At 43.5% G+C, this 23,192-nt stretch overlaps 1 protein-coding gene across 5 annotated transcripts in view; it reads right to left on the bottom strand.

Moving 5' to 3' along the window:
* The window catches only part of LOC149313429 (adhesion G protein-coupled receptor F5-like), a 77,457-nt gene that overhangs the window by 40,210 nt on the left and 14,055 nt on the right, over nt 1-23,192 (bottom strand). For 4 of the 5 annotated variants that reach the window (XR_016280825.1, XM_089519095.1, XM_089519098.1 and 1 more), the window contains exons 3-8: nt 17,756-17,861; nt 14,964-15,051; nt 13,346-13,516; nt 5,139-5,321; nt 2,543-2,661; nt 1,525-1,583 (exon numbers count right to left, since the gene is read on the bottom strand). Coding sequence is in view for 4 of the 5 variants with exons in the window: in XM_089519095.1 (XP_089375221.1) it covers nt 1,525-1,583; nt 2,543-2,661; nt 5,139-5,321; nt 13,346-13,516; nt 14,964-15,051; nt 17,756-17,833 (698 nt within the window). In the remaining variant the exon portion in view is untranslated. The remainder of the gene's footprint in view (nt 1-1,524; nt 1,584-2,542; nt 2,662-5,138; nt 5,322-13,345; nt 13,517-14,963; nt 15,052-17,755; nt 17,862-23,192) is intronic. The other variant, XM_089519097.1, reaches the window with a different exon arrangement.

The following is a 23,192-nucleotide window of genomic DNA, read 5'->3' as shown; positions in this document are numbered from 1 at the left end:
TTTTTATTATTTCAGATTTATTACATAATACAGTTCTAGAATTACAATATTTTGACTCTCATTGGTACTGAAGAAGAGAGCAACCACATGACACCAATTCCATTTTTGGATGTTCCTACCATCCTTTTGACTCTGTTTCATGCACCACAAAGAAGAATGGCGAACAAAGGGACTGTTCCCACTCGGGAAAGCCTCAAATCCTGATTCAATGTATGTGCCCCTAGTTTCCACTGGAAATCAGTCCCAATCCTCATTGTGTCATCCACTGGAAAAAATGCAGGGCAAATGCCAAAAGTCCAGGGTATTTTGGAAGCCGGTTTTTGGCGGTTCTTTTGGCAAAAATCGATTGTGATGTGATTCCAGTGGGAACGCCAGATCAGAATTGATTTTTTTAAAAGGGGAGGGGGAAATGGCAGGGGGTGTGTGTCGTCCATCCCCAGAAATGTCACACACACACAGTGCGCCTTTTGGGGTCCTTTAAAAAAAACAAATAAAATTAAGCACAAAAGCGATAGATTAGCAAAGCAACTAGAAACAAGTAGCTGCTAAGCCATTCTGTTGATTTTGTGGTTAGTTTTTTTTAAGTCTCCCCCCATCCTCCTCCTCCTCCCCCTCCTGGCTCCATTCCCCAGTGTCCATGCTCCCTCTGCCCAGCCTTGCCTCTATCCTCCTCCTTTCCGTTTGGTGGTGATTTAGGGGGAAAAGGAATGGAGGGACTGGGAGAGCCGATGGCGGGTGCCATATCTGCCCTCCAGAGCTCCTCCTCCTCCTCTGAGCCACCCACCTCCCTTGGGCAAGTCACACTCTCTCAGCCTCAGACCCAACCTGGGAAGGAACCAAGGCAAGCATGGAAGGGGCCATGGGTGGGCCGGGAAGAGGAAGCGCAGAGGCCGGGGGAGGAGTCAAGGTCAAGCAGGGGAGTAGGTGGGGACCGTGCCAAAAAATAGTGATTCCAAAAGGTCCCCATTCATATGTGGATGTGGGACCTTTTAGAATCGATTTGGCATAGCAGAACAGAGCTGGATCGAGATTGGGAACTTTCAGTAAGTGGGAATTACCCCAAAGTCAAAGTGGACATCCAGCATTACACAAATGGGCTTCTCCTTGTACAATGGAACTTTCTTTCCATCTTATTATATTATATTGTAATATTCCCACTTCCTTCATGGCAATAGCCAACTTCACTATCTACAAGTGAAGAAGCACCAAGCAGCAAGTGACAACAAACACAAATAAGTAATTTCATTTACCCCTAGATTTATGTAGAATATACCTTTCAGTGCCTATAAAAGCATTTCTACACCTATTAAATATGTAACCTGCATTTGTATTTTCTGCCGAAGTTTATGTATGAAAAGCCTCTATTAAAATTTAAGACAATTTACTTTATTCTGTGTACCTTGATAACAAGCTTTGCATGCAATACAGTAATTTGATCAGTGTTATGAAGATGAAAGCAGTGTTCAATTTATTTCAGTAATCCCCTTAAGAGCAATAAGAAAAAGGGTGAATGCTTTTCCATACCTGAACCCTGTAACTGTTACTGTTCTGAAGCCTGGTAGAGATTTGTAAGCTACAGTAAGCTGAAAAAGAAGAATATATATTACCTTTTTTTTGCAATACATTAACACTTCATGGGGAACTGGGCTGTTAATTTTATTTCATCTTCAAGACTACAGATCAGCAATGAGCAACTGCTGAGAATTGGGGCTGCAGTTACATTTCTGAGACCTCAGTAAGATGAACCTCACTAAGGGACGTAGCCAGGATTTTGGGAAGAGGGGGGTCCAGACTAAGTGCCACCATCATAATGGGGCTTGGGTGCAGCGGCGCAGCAGCACACACCATTCATTTTATCTAACGGATGGGGGGGGGGGGTCTGGACCCCAAGAACTCCCCCCCCTTGACTACATCCCTGCCTCACTGTTATTGATCAGAGCTGTTGAAAACCCAGAATATGAATAGTCTCCAAACTTTCATACTCCTGTATTGTAACATATACCAGGAAGTCATCTTTCTTTGTTTAGTTTCTTTGAGTTTATGAACACATAAATCCAAAATACAATATATACTGTAGGTCAGCTGTATCGGTCGGCTAGCCGTCCACAGATCACCACATCCCATTATAATCAATGGCAGTGCATTCATGTGGCCATGCCAATGCGACCATGTGCACATGGCCACCCACTGACTACAATAGGGCTTGAGTATGCACATTTTTTCCTTATTTATGGGGGCCCCTCAGAACAAACCCCCTGGATAGGAAGGGCAGTCTCCACATAATACACAGATTAAAATACATATTTATGTGGTCTATGCAACAGATATTCAGTCACACTATTTAAGAATTTGCATAAATAGATATGTGTTCAATATGCATCTAAAACTAAGAATAATTGGATCACATCAAATTTCTGAGTGAAAAGTTTTCCACATGAGTGCCATAATGTTAAATGCCTTTAATTTTTAATATCAATTACTGTAGTAGCTAGAAATACAATATATCTTCCATAAAAATAATTTTAAAAACAAACTCACGTACCACTTTCTCCAGATTGTATTTGTATTGTTTAAATAGAACAGAAGATGAATCCCACAGAGCATTAGGAAATGGTTGGTCAAGCCGGAAAGACATTTTTATTATGTGTAAAGAAGGATTACCTATGCAGAAAAGAAAAGGAGAAACAGTATTACTAGTAGTAGCAACCAGTACTGAAAAGCTGTAACCATGTCAAAAAAATGAATATTTGATAATGTAACTTGTTTTTTTCTTTCTGTGTGCATCTCTAAAAATTCTATTCAGAGCTGGTATTTGGATAGAGAGAGACTATTTAGGGCAGTGGTTCCCAACCTGTGGGTCAGGACCCCTTTGGGGGTCGAATGACCCTTTCATGGGGGTCGCCTAAGGCCATTGGAAAACACCTATTAAATTAGTCATGAAGTAGCAACAAAATAATTTCATGGTTTTGGGTCACTACAACATGAGGAACTGTATTAAAGGGTCACGGCATTAGGAAGGTTGGGAACCACTGATTTAAGGGATTGATGACAGTAAATCTACAACAACAACTGCAATTGCAGGCTCAAATGTAACAGCAAATCTATGTGATGTGGCAGCTAAAAAGGCCAATGTGATTTTAGGCTGCATCCATCGAAGTATAGTGTCTAGATCAAGGGAAGTAATAGTGCCACTCTATTCTGTTTGGTCAGGCCCCACCTGGTCCAGTTCTGGACAACACAATTCAAAAAGGATGTTGAGAAACTGGAGCATGTCCAAAGGAGGGCGACTAAAATGGTGAAGGGTCTGGAATCCATGTCCTATGAGGAACGACTTAGGGAGCTGGGATGTTTAGCCTGGAGAAAAGAAAGTTAAGAAGTGATATGATAGCCCTGTTTAAATACTTGAAGAGATGTCATATTGAGGAGAGAGCAAGCATGTTTTCTGCTGCTCCAGAGAATATGACCCAGAATAATGGATGCGAGCTACAGGAAAAGAGATTCCACCTCAACATTAGGAGGAACTTCCTGACAATAAGGGCTGTTCGACAGCAGAACACACTCCCTCTTAGTGTAGTGGAGTCTCCTTCCTTAGAGGTCTTTAAACAGAGGCTGGATGACCATCTGTCAGGGATGCTTTGATTGAGAGTTCCTGCACTGCAAGGGGTTGGACTGGATGGCCCTTGGGGTCTCTTCAAACTCTATTATTCTATTATTCTATGAAGAGTAGTGGAATGTGAACTAAGTCAAGCCTGTTTCACAAAATTACACTGCCCCAAGCTCTCTGGAGACAGATCAGTTTAGAACAGAAGTCTAGTCAGCAATTTTTCAAACATTGCAAATCAGACTGGGGTTGTATCAACACTACAGAACTAATCCAGTTTGACACCACTATAACTGCCACGGCTCAATGCTATGGAATTCTGGACATTGTAGTTTGTTGTGGCACCAGAACTCTCTGACAGAGAAGACTAAATATTTCATAAAACTATGAACCTCAGAATTCCATGGCACTGACGGAGCCTAGTATCATACTGGCATTTTTAGTTGCTGCATCACACTATTGACTCATGTTTAGCTTGTGGTCTGCTAAGACTCCTAGATCCCTTTTGCACATGTCAAGCCAGGTATCACCCATCCTATATCTGTGTATTTCATTTGTTCTGCCTTACATTTTTCCCTATTGAAATTAATTTAATTAGTTCTGGTCAGCTTTCTGATCTGAACTCATTTTGAATTCTGATCATGTCTTCTGGGGTATTGGGTACCTCTCCTAATTTGGTGTCATCTGTAAATTTGATAAGCATGCCCACTATTTCATCATTCAAGCCATTGATAAAGATGTTGAATAGCACTGGATCCAGGACAGAACACTGTTGTATCCCACTGGTTACTTCTTTCCGAGATGAAGAAGAACCATTGGTTCAGTTAGTTAACCAATTACAGATCCACCTAACAAATGCAATATATACCCCACATTTTACTAGCTTTTTTATAATGATACCATGGGGGACTTTATCAAAGGCCTTACTGAAGATAGATCAGATCTTTTTATGCCTCAATAGTAGTTACAGTAGGTTGCTCAGATGTTATTACAGCTCTTAAATAAATTGTTGTTGCGATCCCACTTCCCACTATTGATCAGCTGACCACCTTCTGTGGCCCATCAACAATTAAATTAGATGATTTTGAGTTTACCATATATTTCTTTCTGGAACAAATATGGTAAGAGCTAAATGCTGATGGTCACTATCTGTTCTGGAATCCATACAATAAATAAATAAACAAACAAACAAATTGAAAAGCATTTGTAGAAACCAAACTGTAGTCTACCATACTAGATCCACCTAAGTTAAAAATAAAAATAAAATCACCCATGCAATCCACTGAGGCTACATCATTTAAAATGAGTAAACCCAGTCTAAGGGCATGTCACAGGCCATTTAAATCTGTTTCCTCTCACCCTCATGTGAGAGGAAATCTATGTGGCGGTTACCAAATGCTTTATCAAACATATTATCAAATTAAAAATGGATTCTCCTCCAACAATTGCCCAACCCGATCCACAAGAAATCATGGACATACTTGGAAATGGCAAGTTTGGACTGGTAGTCAGAACATTGGTTCCCACTCTCTCTTACCTGCAGACTGAGGCAGACAGTAGGCCCTCTGAGAAGGCATCACCGCAAGGCATTTGCAGCTCTTGCCTTCTGCAATTTCTGTGGTATCGGAACAGGCCGGATTAGCTTTGCATGCGTTGGCAGACCATCCATAACCATGTGCACAGTAACAATGTGCAGTATTACTGACAGTTGAGTTGCACACTAATGTAGAAAACAAAAGCACTTCAGGTGAAGCATCATATTTTGCTGACCACAGCCCATTTAAGTTACTGTATTTACTCTACTGTGGAAAAATTCAGAGACATAGCCATGTTAATCTGGAAAATGAGTATGCAAAGGGATCTTGGAGCACATTTGAGATTAACTGAAAGAAAGAAGCTAGTAGCATGAGCTTTCATAGACTTAAATCTATTTCCTCCAATGCATCTTCTGCTCATAGCCAGAATAACCAGTGCTGAGGAATGCTGGGAGTTGTTGTCAAACAATATCTGGAGGGCCACACTTTGCCCACTTCTGATCTAGGATAATTTGAGGAACTTCTAAAAATCTAATATTCTGAAAGCAAAAATTGTAGTTTCTAAATACATATTATTTTATATTCAAAGTGGGTTGAATTTACAATAGTTTACCCGAATTCATTCATATCTGGAAACATATATTTATTCAGTTGCATTTATATGAACACAATGAAACATTGCAAGAATAGCCATGTTGACTGTAAAACAAAATTCAAACCCATCTTATGGTGATACTTTTATTAAACCAAGGGCTCATCTGCATTTGACAGAATACTCCAGGCTGCTTTGGAGTATTCTGGCCCCAAATTTCACCTGAATCTCCCTTAACCAAAATGCAGCAATGAAGGGCAGCTGCCTTCCCATGTGACACCACTGTTGTAGGTATGAGTCCCTCTGAGGTCAGAACAATGGCATCACTGGGAGGCTGCGGACTGCACTGGGTGACACACAGAAGAGAGGTGACACCTGGTTGTCCCCCCTTCCCCCTTCCTGGCTGCTCCGGCCCCATGCTTCTTCTCCAAGGAAACGTCCAGGACACAGGAGGAGCAGGAGGAGAGTGTGCACACCCTTGCAGGCTTCTCCATCCTGAGCTTTTTCCCTGGAGAGGTAGCCCAGGGTGTGCATGCACCCCTCCTCCTCCAGCTATAAGCTTTCTCTCTGGAGAGGAAGCCGAGGATGGTGTGAGACTTTGGAAATACTCTGACCAAAAATCCACGACAAACTTCAGGTAATACAGAAAATTTATTGAAGAACTTGGAAGTAAGTATTCTTGCCACATCTTTGTCGAAACTGAGGGCCCCAAATAGAGTCAGAACCTTAAAATTCCCCAAACCCCTCCCTTTGAGTTGGTACCCTACTCTTCTGCCTTTGATGTAGCATCCCTCCCTTTGATCTGTAGGAGGAAAGGAAGGGGGGTTTGATCGTTTGGTTCCTGGCTCTTCTACCAAGTAGAGATCTAAGGCTGTATACCGGTTTGGTTTCAGATTCCCAACAACCCCTCATAAACTGCCTAACTGCCATGCCCTACGTGACCATCCGGCTTAGTCCCCATGGCAGCATCCCCCCCTATTCTCAACGTTACTGTCTGTCTGTCTATCTATCTATCTATCTATCTATCTATCTATCTATCTATCCGTCCCTCTATCTATCTATCCGTCCCTCTATCTATCTATCTATCTATCTATCTATACATCTATCTATCTACCTGCCTATCTATCTACATGGCAGAGTACACCCTGAATGCTTGACTGAAGGTGGATTCTGACAGATGGAGGAGGAGGAGGATGGGCATTTGCTGCAGCGAAGCCTGAAAGACCAGCATGTCACCTCCACCCTCACTCCCTCAGCAGGCCAGCCCTGGACTGGGTGACACGTAGCATCAGGACACCTCTGGGTCAGAATAAGGCACTCATGCCTGCAATACAACTCAGCAGGGACATTCATAGTGCCTATATGGGATGGCAACCACCCGTTGGTGCATTTTGCTCTGGGTTTTCTGGAAAACGTGGGCAAAAGGTAAGTCTTTTTAATGTGGGACAAGGGGTGGAAACCCTGAATTTGGTCTGGGAGTTGTGTAAACAGCCCGTACCCAATTTTGAGTTTTTGGACTATGTAGAGTGCAAACAGCACCCAACCAGCCTGGAGTGAATTTTGGGGTACAAAAATAATACAGAGACACTCCAAGTTACCAACCAAAAGGGCCAAAATACATCAAGAAAGTAAATCAAAATACATCAGTCAAGGAAGCCACAGCCCTGAGTTTGCACAACTCTCATTCTCTTTCTCATTCATAGGACTTTTTCACACGGAGGCATCTACTGTTGCTAAAATGTCAGCAAAACATCCCTGAAGTGTCCCTGAAGTGTTCTTGAAGCACGATGGTGAGATAACCAGTCACACTTCTTAATCGTCATTGAGGTGTCCTGCTTCTCTCCTGTTGTCAAAGCATTTGCGGAGCAGCCATTTCTTGAATAACAGAAATTCCCATTATTCAAGAAATCACTGCTCCGCAAACACTTTGACAACAGGAGAGAAGCGGGATGCCTCAATGATGATTAAGAAGTGCGACTGGCTATCCCACCATCTTGCTTCAGGAACACTTCAGGAACATTTTGCTGACGATAAGCCTCCATGTCAGGGGTAGGCAACCTTTTGGAGCTGGGGGCCAGGTTGGTGTCCCTCAGACAAGTCGGGGGGCCGAAGCCGGGGGGTGGAGCTTCCACCCTCCAGGGCGGGGCTGCATGCTGGGGGCGGAGCTTCCACCCACCAGGGCGGAGCCACCCTCTGGGGCGGAGCCACCCTCCGGGGCGGAGCCTCCACCGAAGCCCTGCAAGGAGGAGGAGGCATGTGCCCGCCCTCTCCTCCTCGGTCCCTTTCTGGACAAACACCCCCAACCTGCATTCCAAAACACACCACAGCACAGTTGTGCATTTCACATGGCTTTACTTAACATGGCCTCTTGCATATTTCAGAGGCTTATTCCATAACCAAACCCCTTGGGTTTAACACTTAGCATGGTTTAACATGGCTATGCATATTGAACATGTCAAGGTGGTTTCACCGTTCTTGGACCAAGTGTACTTCTCAGAAATGTGTACTTGGTCAAGGGACTTTGGTTTTTCTTCACTGCGCATGGGTTTGTAAAAATCACAGCAATTTACATTGGCCTTGCCTCAGAGGCTTTCTGATATCAATATCACCATTAAAGAACCAAAAACACAGAGAAAAGGCACTTTGGAAAGTCACACTCTCTTGGCTTCAGAAACAGTGCGTGCATGCCTCTCAAGCTGCCTCATATCATTATCATCATCAACATCATCATCATCATCATCACCACACTATCATTGTCAAAGCAAGGGAGACTTGTTAGCATTAAAAGCACACAAAACACACTTTGCAAGGTCACACTCTCTCAGCTTCTGAAACAGTAGTTGCATGCTTCTCAAGCTGACTCATCACCATCACCACCACACTATCATTGTCAAAGCAAGGGAGACTTGTTAGCATTAAAAGCACACAAAACACACTTTGGAAGGTGACACTCTCTTGGCTTCAGAAACAGTGCCTCCATGCCTCTCAAGCTGACTCATCACCATCACCACCACACTATCATTGTCAAAGCAAGGGAGACTTGTTAGCATTAAAAGCACACAAAACACACTTTGCAAGGTCACACTCTCTCAGCTTCTGAAACAGTAGTTGCATGCTTCTCAAGCTGACTCATCACCATCACCACCACACTATCATTGTCAAAGCAAGGGAGACTTGTTAGCAATTAAAAAGAATGCAAAATAAAACAAAAAAACCCATGTGGCCTCTGGCCACTCACCACCTTCTCCTCTTCCTCCTCCTGCTCTTCCTCTCTCCTCTTCCTCCTCCTGCTGCCCCCATCAACTCTTCCTCTCTCCTCTTCCTCCTCCTGCTCTTCCTCTCTCCTCTTCCTCCTCCTGCTGCCCCCATCTCCTCTTCCTCCTGCTGCTGCCTCCTCCTGCTCTTCCTCCCTCCTCTTCCTCCTCCTCTTCTTTCTTCTCCTCCCCCTCCTCCATGCGCCGCGCGGCCTGGGGCCAGGACAGAGGAGACAGAGGAGGAGGTGGGCAGCGCGGGGCTGCATGAAGCCCCGCGGGGAGGGGGGAGGGCTGCGCGGAGCTGCACAGAGCCCCGCGGGGAGGTAGGGATGGCCCCGCGGAGCCCCGCGGGGAGGCGGGGATGGCCCCGCGGAGCCCCGCAGGGAGGTGGGGAGGGCCGCGCAGGGCCCCGCGCAGCCGCGCAGAGCCCCGCAGGGAGGTAGGGGAGGGCGGCGCCGGTCTTCATCCTTTGCCTCCTCCACCCCAGGCCGCGCGGCCCTCCTCTTCCTCCTCCGCCTCCATTTTGTTTATCAAAATGGCGGTGAAAGGTCGCACGAGACTTTGGCCGCCATTTTGAAAAATAAAATGGCGCCCGGAGCGGCGCGAAAATGGCAGCAATCGGCGGCAGGACTGCGCGGGGGCCGGCAGAAAGGCCTCCGCGGGCCGGATCCGGCCCGCGGGCCGTAGGTTGCCGACCCCTGCTCCATGTGATAGCGGCCCTAGTTTTGCCATAAGTTAACAACAACCACAACAACCGTTTGAAATCCCTAGGTCAAAAAAGCATGCAGGGATGAGGAAAGTTATGGTGCTGGAGTCACACATCTAAATTTTTTTGCTTGGAGAAACTAAAGAGGAATTGTCTTTGTAGCTGGAAAAAGTTAGGCTACATCCCATCCTACCCCCATATGTGGATGAGTTAATTGTGAAGAGATAGAGTAGAAGAGTTGCAATAAAGAGGCTTGCTTCTCTGTTTCACATTCAAAACCACTCCTTTGATTAAGATATATACTAATTAGAATTGACCAAATATTTCCGAAGGAAGTATAAAATGGCAGAAGAGAAAATTTATACAAAGACAGAGAAAAGAGTAGTGAAAAAGAAGTGCAGGCTTGATAGATCTACTATGTGCTAGATCTTCTGAAGAAGGAAGTATTATATAGTATTGTTATTTGTAATCTATGGATCTGAGAAGCTGTGTAATTCTGGTTGTGTGGTATAATTGCTGTTGGGATAGTAACAAGCTCTACACTTAAGCCATTATAGGGTTAATAGCCATTACAGGGTTAATGGTGAGCTACTGAGAACACAGATGACCTATGGCTATATATGCATAGCTGTAATCAACTTTTGAGCCTTAATAAGGCTAGCTTTATAGTGAGCCTTTCTCTCTCCCTCTTTTTCTCACTCTATTCTTAGCCTTCTTTTCTGTTGCATTATACTTTTGTATTATTATTTGCTATTAGTTATTATTAGGTTTGCCATTACTATTATGCTTTATTTTGGATCCTTTTATATACATGGGCTTTGCATGATTCTGTTGCATATATTTTTGTTACCCTTTTAAGTATTTATACATAAAGCCTTATTTGTAGTACTTTATCTCAATTAGTCTCTTTTCAAATCCATTGTCCCAACGATTACCTTGTTATATTTAATTTTAAAAACCAATAAAAATAAAATAAAATGAACACTCCTTTGATTACAAATCCAAAGGTGCCACTACCAAATATTAACTGGGGTGGGTGGGGGTGGGGGTGGGTTTAAAACTTAGACATCAAATAAGTGCCAGCTTATTTTTGTTTACATAACAGTTTTGCCACAATAACATATTTTGCATCTTCTCAGTATCAACTATCCTATACATGCAATGCATTGTACTCTTGACTACCTCTGTACCAAGTTCTGAACCTTCAGCTAGTTCAAAACACACCAGCCAAATCGATTAATGGGACATCCAGGAGTAATCAGAGTACATCAGTATTGAATTCGCTTCACTGACTTCCAAATAATTTCTGGGCAAAGTACAAAGTGTTAATTATTACCTTAAAAGCCCTACATGGTTTGGGTCCAGGTTGCCTACAAGATTGCCTCCTCCCATATAATCCACCCCCTATGCTAGGTTCTCTGGCAGGCATTTGCTCCAGTCAGCCCAGACTAAGCTGGCAATTGTCAGATGGAGGACTTTTTCTTCAGCTGCCCCTAGACTGTGGAATGACCTGCCAGAAGAGATTTGACAGCTGAATATGCTGCCTGAATAAACCTGTTCTGGCATGTTTATCCAGATGATTTTTAAATTGTGAATTTTAAATTAGGAATTTTAAATGTGGATTGTTTTAAAACGTGTACATCTTATTTGTCCTTTTAAACTGATGTGTGTTTTAACTGATGTTGTTTGCTGTTAATTGTTGTCCCTCATCTCAATCCATGGGGAGAGGCAGGTAAGAAATAAATTATATTATTATTATTATTATTATTATTATTATTTGCATCAAGTGGTAACAATGCTAATTAAATGGATTTCATTTGCAGGACATAACACAATAAAATGTTGAACAATCTAAGTGTGGAGGTTAAATTTCTACAAGACCCTGTATTTGTAGTTGTAAACAATGTCCCTAAATTTTAACCACTGCTATTTATATTTTTTCTATAAAGAAAAACATGGCTGAAACTTATGTCCAAACAAATCTATTGATTTTTTTGTCATTAGAGACATTTTGGTCCCAGTTCCCTGCCCCTTTTTTGGCAAATCATGATGAAGAAAAGTAGAAGTAGTATCCTCTGGTTGGTCCCATTTGAAGGAAAACAGAATTTCTTCTGCAGGGACAAATTGGATTCATTGGGGTGATGACATACCAGTAAGACAAAAACATACTTTGTCTGGTTTTCTTTTATATTCATTCCACCGTGTGCTTTCTGGCTCTGGCTGTCTGGGTAGAACGTGATTCTGCATACACAAACACTTCTCTGGACATGGAGAGTTTTTATACTCCATGGTATACTGAAATTCTCATTGATACTGGAAAATGCCACACAATTAAAACATTGTTTTTTATGCTAAAAAGGAGCCCCAGTGGCGTAGTGGTTAAATGCCTGTACTGCAGCCACTCACTCAAAACCATAAGGTTGCAAGTTCAATCCTAGCCAAGGGGCTCAAGTTCGACTCAGGCTTGCATCCTTCGCTAAAATGAGTATCCAGCTTGTTGGGGACAATTAGCTTATACTTTGTAAACCGCTTAGGGAGTGCTTAAGTGCACTGATAAGCAGTATAGAAATGTACTTGCTATTGCTACTTGCTATTGCTAATAGGACCAAGAGCCCTCTTTACCCTATACTGCAGGTAAATGACTCTCTGTTACCAGCAGAATCAATAAAAAATAAAATAAAATATACTACTTTGTGTGTGAAGTGGTTTTCAGAAAGGCTAAATGTATCCCAAGGAGGAATGCCCACAACTGGATTACTGGGTTCTCCACACCCTCCATGCAGTTGTATGTCTAGTTTTTGAGAACAGCATATACAACTGCACATTTCATTCTGAAAAACAAAAAAGCTACACTATAGCCTGGACTATCAAAGAACTTACTTTTCTTTTATAGTAGACAAAAAAGTCCCTCAGTGAAATTACCATGATAGCGTTTAGGAAAATGGGGTGAATAAATGTATAAACACAACTAGTTGTTTCTGGAAGCAGACGCTTCCTCCCGCAGAGTAAATCCCCTGTAGAACTGCTGTGGAAATACTTCATGTTAGTGCTTATTTCCTGCTCAGAATTAACTCTCCCAAACATGTAACTACCCTTTTGTAGCATCCAGGAGAAATTCTGCCCCACTATGTCAGATCATGCCAGACAGTTAAGGGAAAAGGAAATATGTTGTGAGATAGTGCTGCAGTTTTCTGAAACATAAAAGCACACCAAATTGTATGCCGGGTCAAATTACAACAAATCATAATAGGCTTTTTTGTTGTCAGCAGACTTCCTTTTCTCAGGGTAACTTGAGGAAAACTTTTAGGCCTCAGCAAATATTGATAAATGGTAGCGTTTTGAAGAATAGCTCTCCTGATTCATGGAAGGTGGGCTTCTTGTACTTTATTGCTTCACCATACAGGCATTCTCTGCACATATTCTTAAGATTTACACCCATGTGTATTATATGTAATTTGTAACTAGCCAATTGTTGGGCTGACCAGATTTTATATGTTCAGGCTACTGAATCTAGAAATGTATCTTCTAGTCCGTTGTCGACACATGGAGAATGCCTGTAGGGAAGTATGTCTGAAAAATTCTCCATCATCATCTTTCCTAGACAAAACTAAATCTGGATAAAACAAATGAAGCAAGGACTAATGACAGACCACTCACCTGTGGTAATATTTATACTTGAAATCTTCACAGCTGAATCAGACATGTTTGCCAAAAGTGGAAAACTAAGGTTGTTTAAATAACTTCTGAGGGTTTCCTGAAGTGTAGAATCTGCAAAGCTTATCTCAATCACAAAATTATGTTCTTCAGGTGAGGTGTCTAATGCAACAGCTGAAAAACAGTGGCATATCACAACATGTTACAATTGATCATTTCTTTCTCACAAACCATTTGTATGTTTACATGCAAGACAGCCTCAGAATCAGGAATTAGGAAACTTTGGCATGGTACATACTGCCCCGAAAAGGTGGGCTGGAGGCACCCAGTTTTCCTCAGGAGGGATGCTGCAGCAGCCAAACCACAAGGTGTCCCTCCAGACCAAAAAGAACCCAGAAAAAAACAGGTTCTTCTTGGTGCACACAGATGCCATCATCATGGAGCCGTTGGTGCACTGACACTCCATGACAAAAGCGCGGAGCCCAGAGGTGCAGACGCAGCGCCATGTTTGCTTCATGCACTCACGCCTCATATGGATGGTGCCGCATAAAGATGTCATCATCCATACATGCTAGGGGTCCGTAGCGTGCGGATGTTGCGCGCTCCAGAAACCTAGAATTGTCCCCAGGCCGCCACAAATCGGTGGTTTGTACTGGGCCTTTGTTTGACAATACTGCTCTTTATCCAGAGTGTGGAAGGCTCCTCATATACACACAGAGTTGCCAGACTGAAAACTGGAGAGGGCTCCTGTAACTTTAATGGTTGTACAGAAGATGGAATTTCAGCAGGGACTGCCCACTACACACCTGCTGAAATTTCCTCTTCTACACAACCATTAAATGTGCAGGAGCCATTTACAGTTTTTACTCTGGCAATCCTAAACACAGAGACACATCTGGCCTACACTTTTGTTTGTCTCTGATCTTTGGCTCTACTTCAATGCCTACTTTGTCGGACATGGAATGAAAACCAAATTCCTTGGACGGAGAGCAAACTAGGGCTGAGCATTTACATGCTCCAAGTCCTAGTTTTGCTGCCCAGGCGCGATCTTGGTGCATGCCCTTACACACAGTTTATGCTATGTCACACATGGAATGAAAACCAAATTCAAATTATGTGTGCACATATTTCTGCTTTACAGTTTATATTCTAACCACAACTAACAATGGTTTGCCCAGGCCACAAAGCAGCTTAAATGCTGCTTTTGCTAGTACCAAATTACAGCATCAGAAAGATGAATCAAGTATGGTTCTTTTGCTGCACACCTTGCTGTGGAGGCAATGAAAGTACTCAGGACCTACTATTCAACAACTGTGCTGGAGAGAAAGCTATTGTGCAGAGAACTGGAACACCAAGTTTGGCAAATGCAGGTGAGCAGATTGCATGGTCACTCTACTCAGCCTGGCAGCTTCTTCCCTCTGCCTGAATTCCATTCCTGCCCTTTAATTCCATTATCATCAACTCTCTGATAATGAAAGCAGTGGCTTCTGCTCATGTCAAATGATTCAAATAACCTATCTGCTATGCACATAGTGCAAGGAAGGTAAAATTCAAATGGCTGTGCAACTAAAAAAAACTTCCACTTGCAACAAAAACATGCTGTTAACAGCTAACAACATACCCTGCCATTTCTGCTTGTAGAATTCTCCTTGTCTGTTCTCCTCTCCTCTGCCAACTTTACTGTGAATCTGAAAGAAAGGCATTTCCCCCTAACATTAAAGTAAAATAGTTACAATTAATAAAAATGGGGAAGGGCACAGAAGAGCTAGACACATTTATTTGCGATGCATTAAAAGTCTGGAGAGTTGGAGTGTACAACTTTATGCTCAGAAAGCCTATAGACCTTATCACACTAAGGTTATTGGAGCTAAGATCAGGGGTGAGTGCGGGTCGAATGATTCGAATTGACGTTATAACGTGGCTGTTTTATCACACCTGGTTGCTGTTCCGTTGCCCTTCCAAACTGAGGGGGAATCGAATCCAAGGAAGTCACGTGATGCGGATTCAGGCAAAGTGCAGTGAGTGCAAATTGTATTTCCACACCAGTGCATACCATGGTGATTCAACGATTCGAATTGGGACCCTTGCACATGCTCAGTGGGGCCCTGAAGGCATCCTGAACCTTTGCACTTCCGAGGTGAAGAAGGGAGCCTGGCTCCACTTTCATGGGAATGACAGCTGCCCCTTTCTTCCTCCCTTTTATTTTCCCATCCCTGGTAGCCAAATTCAAAACGTCCTCCATGTCAGAGCCCCCTTCCATTTCATCCACATCTATATCTATCCTCTTGTCATTCCCCTCATCTATTTCAGCAACTTATATCTATATATATCCTCTTGTCACATAATCCCCTGCATCCTCCTAGACCCCGATCTGCTCCCTTCCTTCACCCTGACACCTAACCCATCATCCCCTGACTGCTCCTGCATCCCCATCTTGCCCCCTCTGCCACCTAACCCATCATCTCCTGGCCCCAGCGACCTATCCCATCATCCCCTGACTGCCCCTGCCTCCCGATCCTGGCCCCAGTGACCTACCCCATCACCCCCTGACTGTCTCTGCCTCCCGATCCTGGCCCCAGCCACCTATCCCATCACCCCCTGACTGCCTCTGCCTCCTGATCCTGGCCCCAGTGACCTATCCCATCATCCCCTGACTACCTCTGCCTCCCAATCCTGGCCCCAGTCACCTATCCCATCATCCCCTGACTGCCTCTGCCTCCTGATCCTGGCCCCAGCCACCTATCCCATCACCCCCTGACTGATGTGTATGTATATATGTGAGTGTGTGTGTGAGAGAGAGAGAGGGGGGGCAGGGAGGGAGGGAGAGAGAGAGCGCTGACTGGCAGAAGGTGCAGCGGGGAAGGAGAGGGAGAGCTCCAATGGAGCCCCGGTTGCCCTTAAAGCGGAAAGGGCCACCGGAAGCAAATGGGGCAAAATGCCAGCAGGGTATCATGGGAGATTTGCAACCCGGGGGTCTTGCGATGGTGTTCAAGAGCATCAGCAGATTGGAATTCCACACCAGACCAATCCCCAGTGAGTTTGAACCCAGCCTCAATGCGAATCCCGTCAATCCATTTATTTAGCGCACTCGCCAAAATAAGGAGCCAGGAAGGATTCAGTTCGGAAACCCCGCAGAAGCCCCACAAAAGGGGGCCCCATTGAAAGCAACCAGGTGTGAAAATACATGAACATTCAAACGTGAATCCGCATCCCTCAATTTGCACTCACCCTACTTCTGAGCTCAAAAACCCCAGTGTGATAAAGTCCTATGAGACTCCATTTGCTAGGGCCATAACCTCTGAGGAATTAATTCCTGCTTTTTCATGGTTCCTAAACGTATGAAGATAACTACAGGTGGAGAGCTGAGAAAAGAATGCCTAAAGATAATCGGGTTCCTTTGTTATACATTATTTTTTAGATATCCTTGGATATGATAATTCGTTTTGAAGTTTTAAGTCCTTTAGTTGTTGCAATGTTGTACAAAGCTGTGCTGTGCTAAGTCCAAAAAACATATTTGTACAATTGGTGACGTTATCTTTACATAGTCTGAAGTTCTTAAACGTAAAATGTTTGTTTCTATATAGGTTATAATAAACTGTTGCTCTGAATTATGATGTGAACTGGTGAGGCTAACCTCCTAACTAGCTTTCGGGAGAGAAGAGACAGAGAAGAAGAACACACGGGCATACTCAAGAAGTGCCAAGACACAAGCCTCTCTGGAAGCCACAGCCTCTGGCTTTACACACTTGGTACCTAATCCTGAAAGTATCACAGGCCGGTTACAGACAGCCAAAATAAAGCTGCTTCGAGTCACAGTGGGGGTATGGTGTTTCAATGATGCATGCGTCCTAAGAGTCCAGAAGCCTCACCAAAGCCACGCTCCAGTCCTTAGGGCTGGAGCATGGCTTTGGTGCAACTTCTGGACTTTTAGGACGCATGCATCATTGAAACACCATACCTCCACTGTGATTCGAAGCAGCTTTATTTTGGCTGTCTGTAACAGGCCACAGAGAGGCTGCTGAGCCAGAACTGATTCAGATACTTGCCATGTGCATGGCTTGTGTATGCACTTGAAGCACATAGAGTGCTGCAGGATCTACACCTGTGTTCCCATGCATGTGGGGCTCTAAACAAATTGAGAAATTTGCCCCTGTGCATTGGTAAGTGTGCCCAGATGGACTTCGTATCACATGAGATCTTCTCTTCAGAGTAGGAGGGGGAAACAAGTCAGAGGCTCACTCTTGTCCATCGCTATTTATCACATTATGCAATAAATGAACTCTACAACTGAGCTGGAGGAGACACCATGTCCTTAAAGACACTGCAATTTTCATAGGATGATCTTGCTTATCTCATTCTTTGGAGGTTCCTGGTCCTCAGACAAGCCAGCTATATATAGTGAAATTTACTCACAGATGGGTGAATGAATGAGCTCTGTGAAGACCTTCCGATAATCACAAGGGTCCAAAATATTGTTATCCTCCAAAACATTTTTTCTAGTGTTTTGTTGCTACAAAACCTACACAGAAAACAAACAATGGCATTTTATTTATCTTAAAAGGAACAAACAGTCTGTTCTTTCTGAAGAGCAGGTCATGGGGAAAGTAAACAGGTTGTTTTCAATTAACTGCATAGAGTACTGCTTTGAGTGTTGGAGTAGGATAGCAGGAGACAAGGGTTTGAATCCTTACTCAGTCAAGGAGACCCACTGGGTGAACTTGAGCAAGTCACATTCTCTCAACCTCAGAGGAATGCAACAGCAAACCCCCTCAGAATACATCTTGCCAAGAAAACCCTGTGGTAGGGTAACCATAAGTTGGAGCACGTGAAAAACAAGAATTTGATACTACTTGTCCTACTACTACTTTTCTGTGGCATGTGTCTCATTACAGTCCTTTTATTTTCAATCAGTGTTTCTAAAACCTGCAAGAAGGTTGCTTTTTGGCAAATGTCTTCTTTCAGATTTTTCTTTCTTTCTTTCTAAACCACTTGTATGCCACATTTCTTGTATACAATCTCCCAAACAGAGGCTGGAACATCAATATACTGCAAGTGGTATTTTAATCACATGACGTTTAATGCACTAAGTTAATTGATGTTATTTAAAAGAAATTATAGGGAAGATTACATTTTAGGGTGGAAATGGCATATGTGACTGTGGTTGACTCTTTTGATGCCATTGGCTCAGTTTGTTGTTTGCTACTTTAAAATGGCTCTTTGAAAACCTTTGAACCAGAATCCTGTTGATGGCTTAAGATGGCAATAACCCCTAGCTATGACAACATAAGTGCTTTGGGGAATGTTGCAGAAAGAGACACAGTTTTTGCCCCAGGTATACAAGAGTATCCAGATTGCTTCTTGGATCAGGTCAGCCCTCAGTCACTGACTAGATGTAGAGGAACACATCTGGAGAAGGTGCAGCCTCCACTTTTTTCAGGAGGTGACTACTGCTCCTTCTTACTCGGGTGCACAAGGAACACAAAGGAACACCTATAGCCAATCAAAGATTAGGAAATGCAGCTGCACCTGGGAGCCATGTGCTTGCCCTTACACATCTGGGAGTGAAGAAAGAACACCCATAAATATGCTGGCAGATATTTATACTCCAGCAATGATCCTACTGGTGACTGAATAGTTAAGATACTGACTGTGATGACTGCAAGATCGGTCAGTCAGGAGCTCAACATCCAAGTACTGTGTGATGGCGTGGATTCCCATCATTAGTCCCAGTTTCTACCAACCTAACAGTTCAAAAGCATGCAAAATGCAAATATATAAATTGGTACCACTTTGGTAGGAAGGTAACAGTGTTCTGTGCAGGCATGCTGGCCACATGAGCCCACAAGAGTTGTCTTTGACAATGCTGGCTCCCTTGGCTTAGTAAAGGAAATGAGCACCGTCACCTACAGTTGGACACAACTTGACAACCTTGTCAAAGGGAAAACCTTTACCTTTTACCTAGTGATCCTACTGTATCTTGGCTTCACTGACCTTCCCTAACCTGTTTTGAGATATCTTGCACTACAAATATTACAACCTAATGTTCTCTAGAGATGGTGGGATGTGTAGTACAACACATCTGGAAACTGCCAGGTTTGGGAAGGCTATCCTAAGGCATGGAATCTAAAAGGCTACAAATTATGTTTTATCATTGATCTTCTACTTTCCTCTCTCCTTCTAGAATAGTGGCTCTGAATAAAGGCTCACTGGAAATGTGCTTTAACACTACAGAGTGGCAGTAGAAATGGTACAGTACCTGTGAGAGCTTTAGGTGAGCACCTCAATACAGCAAAATCCAGAGTTCAAATGAGACAGACTGCCAAAATAAAGCTGCTTTGAATCATCTTTGGAGGTATGCTATTTAAATGATGCATGGGTCCTAAGAGTCCGGAGGTCGCGCCAAAGCCACACTCCATTCCTGAGCACTGGAGTGCAGCTTTGGTGCAGCTTCCGGATTCTTAGGATGCATGCATCATTTAAACAGCATACCTCCAAAGAGACCCGAAGCAGCTTTATTTTGGCAGTCTGTAACAGGCCAAAGTATGCCTCACAAGCCTCCTTCTTCCCAGCTGGGAAACTGGTACTTCACAGGGGAGGTGCCTTGCTACTAAAGAGACAGTGCTCACAGTGCAGAGTGCAGGAACAAGAAGCAGAAAATATGCATTTGTCTCAAAGATATTCTGGTGGTATTACCTCTTTGCAAAGGGTGCTAAGAGTTTATTTATATATATACAGGAGAAAACCTCAAAAGATTGATCTTGGAAAAGATGGGCCTTTTCTATGGAACCTGACTTCAGTCATAATTCTGCAGTGACTAGAGCCCTAACCAAGCACTGAACAAGGAACAAAATCATGTGCACCTCCTTAGAAAGCAGACCACTTTCTTCCAACCACCTTTTGCCAAACATCTAAGAAAAGTACAGCACTTAAAAAGGAGAGAGTACTGCCTCTTATGTCCCACATGATACATGCTTTTACTCACAAAGGAGTTTCCCATTGCAGTGCTTCTCAGGCTGACATGCGGGAGAGGCATTATTTTCTTAATGTGTTTGGGACTGGCAACACATTTGTGTCTGGTGGCTACAACTGTTTCTTTCCTTTTCAGTGACCTGCACCAGTCCAGTGGCCTCCACTCTTGAGTTGTACTTCCCCATAACATATGGGTGTGCTGCTCAACATTTTCATTGAAAAACACATTCCACATTCACTAAAAACTAATCTGAGGACAGGGAATTAAAGCTTGCAACATGTAATTGTGCATTTTGGTTGGTCCAATAAAGGTATCATTGTTTGGATGTTATTGGATTTGCTGTATGACAAACATGGCTACCCCTAGATATTTTTTGGATTTCAAGATACCGTATTTTAGCTGTCATAGGGGAATTTTAAAGAGAGAGCCAGTGCACTGGGACCTTGCCATCTGAGGCTTCTGCCTCCAACAAAGGTAACACAATTTTTTTCTAATATTGGGATTGATTGGCATGCTTTACGTCTAGACCACCTAAAGTTTTCCTGATGCAAAACATGAAGACCTCTTGAGAATTTCAGGGGTCTCTACCTACATAAGAGCCTGTGGCTTCACAAAGGAAAGAGGCATGCTGGATTCCAAGGAAACATCTTCCTTGAATTGCTAATGGACATTAAATTTCCTTGACTTTGAAATCTACCAGTGACCACATGGCCAAAGGGGGAAGAGCCAGCCTGAAGATAGCCCTGTGTACCATCTGAACTAAGACTAGAAACAGAAAATGCAGGCTTATCACTAAGATCTTCAATTACTTTCTCCTGTGTGCCGGATGAAGCCAGTGTGACTTCAAAAGCTTGCAACCTGTAATTGTGCATTTTGGTTGGCCCACTAAAAGTGTCATTGTTTGGATGTAAAAAGCGTGGGTTGGGGAAAGCACAGCATTCACTTGTCTTTTTTGTAAGGAAGATCACATGGAAACCTGTCATCATCCATAACTAGAGGGTGGCTTAAAAGATACAAGGGATCTTGTAGCTCTTTTGAGACAAAGATGTAAAAAAAAAATTCTGGCAAATTCTAGCATTATGACTCCTCTTTGCCTTTCTCAGTTTCATTACTTCACATTGCCAAAATGTAATCACCAAATGGAAAAATTGTCAGATAAGAGGAAAGCACATAATCTAAGGACACAAAGAACACAAAACTGCATTTCATCTCACCAATAACAACCAAGCAGCCACCTTGATTGTTGGCGGGGGGGGGGGGGACTGCTCCTCTGCACATTCCAAAGTGGCAATTCAGGGTCATTTATTTGGCCTTCAAATGAGCCCAACATCCCTCTGGGAAGAAATCCCTCTCCGGGGGGGGGGGGGGGGGGCAAAAATGTGGCAAAATTGCCCCAACATCCTCTGGAGGTATTTTGGAGAATAGGGGGATTGATAAAGCCCTTACTTGTTTAAAACTTTTTTAAAAAAATGGAGAATCCTGGGAGCCACAAATATGGCCCTGGAGGTAGGGTCACAGGCAGCCCAGAGGTTGCAGTTTCCCCACCTCCTTATATAAATACACACACACACAGCATCTGCCCCCCCCCCCCCCCCATTGCTCCTCAATGTCATTTCCAACCTACCCAGGTGCTCCCCAGCAACTACAAGTGCAGTGGCTCCCTCTTCTTCTTACACTCTCCTTAGGCCACCCTGGTGGCAAGGGAGCCATGGTGGTGCAGCCAAATGCCAATACTGCAGCCACAACATTGTGAGTTTAATCCCAGGCAGGATTCCAGGGTCGACTCAGCCTGGCATCCTTCCATAGGTCGGTAAAATGAGTATCCAGCTTGTTGGAGGCAATTAGCTTACACATTGTAAACTGCTTAGAGGGTGCTAGTTCACTGATAAGCAGTATAAAAATGTACTTGCTATTGCTAATGCTACACCCGCTTAGTAGCTCACAGGCTCTGACAGCAAGGGGTTTCTTTTTAAGGTTGCTGAATATTGTATGAAGTGCAGCATTGGTCATGCTTCCAGCCATCTTAATTTGCTCAGGTTTCCATAATAGACTGGCGCCTCAGCAGTTTGCTATACATTGCAATAGGCCCAGTATATTTTTTTAATGAGTAACAGTCCAGACAAAACAGCTACTGGGCAGCAGCAGTAGTAGAAGGTGACCACTGCTGGAGGATCTTTCAGAGGAAATGGCAGTGGTGCCATAGCAACACTTGTTAATACTAGAATCATAGAGCTAGAAGAGACCACAAGGGCCATCCAGCCCAACCCCATTCTGCCATACAGCAATACACCATCACAGCAACCTTGACAGATGGTCATCCAGCCTCTGCTTAAAAACCTCCAAAGAAGGAGACTCCACTACACTCTGAGGCAAGTGTATTCCACTGTCAAACAACTCTTATCATCAGGAGGTTCTTCCTAATATTTAGGTCGAATCTATTTTCCTTATTTTTGTATCCATTGCTCCATGTCCAATTCTCTGGATCTGCAGAAAACCAGTTCCTAAGTATGAATAAGCAGGGTTATCATATCACCTCTTAACCATATCTTCTCCAGGCTTAACATACCCAGCAACCCAAGTCTTCCTCATAAGGTATAGTTTCCAGACCCGTCACCATTTTGGTCACCCTTCTCTGGATACGCTCCAACTTGTCAACATCCTTTTTGTGTCCAGAGTTGGTGCCCAGAGTTGGATGCAGTGTTCCAGGTGAGGCCTGACCAAAGCAGAATAGAATGGCATGATTACTGCTCTCATTCTAGACACTATACCTCTATTACTGCAGCCTAGAATCGTATTGGCTTTTTTTAAAAAAACAGGCTGGATGGCCATCTGTTGGGAATGCCTTCATTGTGAATTCCTGCATGGCAGGGGGTTGGAAAG

Source organism: Sceloporus occidentalis, unplaced genomic scaffold, assembly GCF_023333645.1.
Source record: "Sceloporus occidentalis isolate IW3139 unplaced genomic scaffold, rSceOcc1.0.p SCAF_4, whole genome shotgun sequence".
Classification (NCBI taxonomy): domain Eukaryota; kingdom Metazoa; phylum Chordata; class Lepidosauria; order Squamata; family Phrynosomatidae; genus Sceloporus; species Sceloporus occidentalis.
The sequence above is the reverse complement of the archived record's forward strand: the minus strand, read 5'-3'. Positions and strand labels throughout refer to the sequence as shown.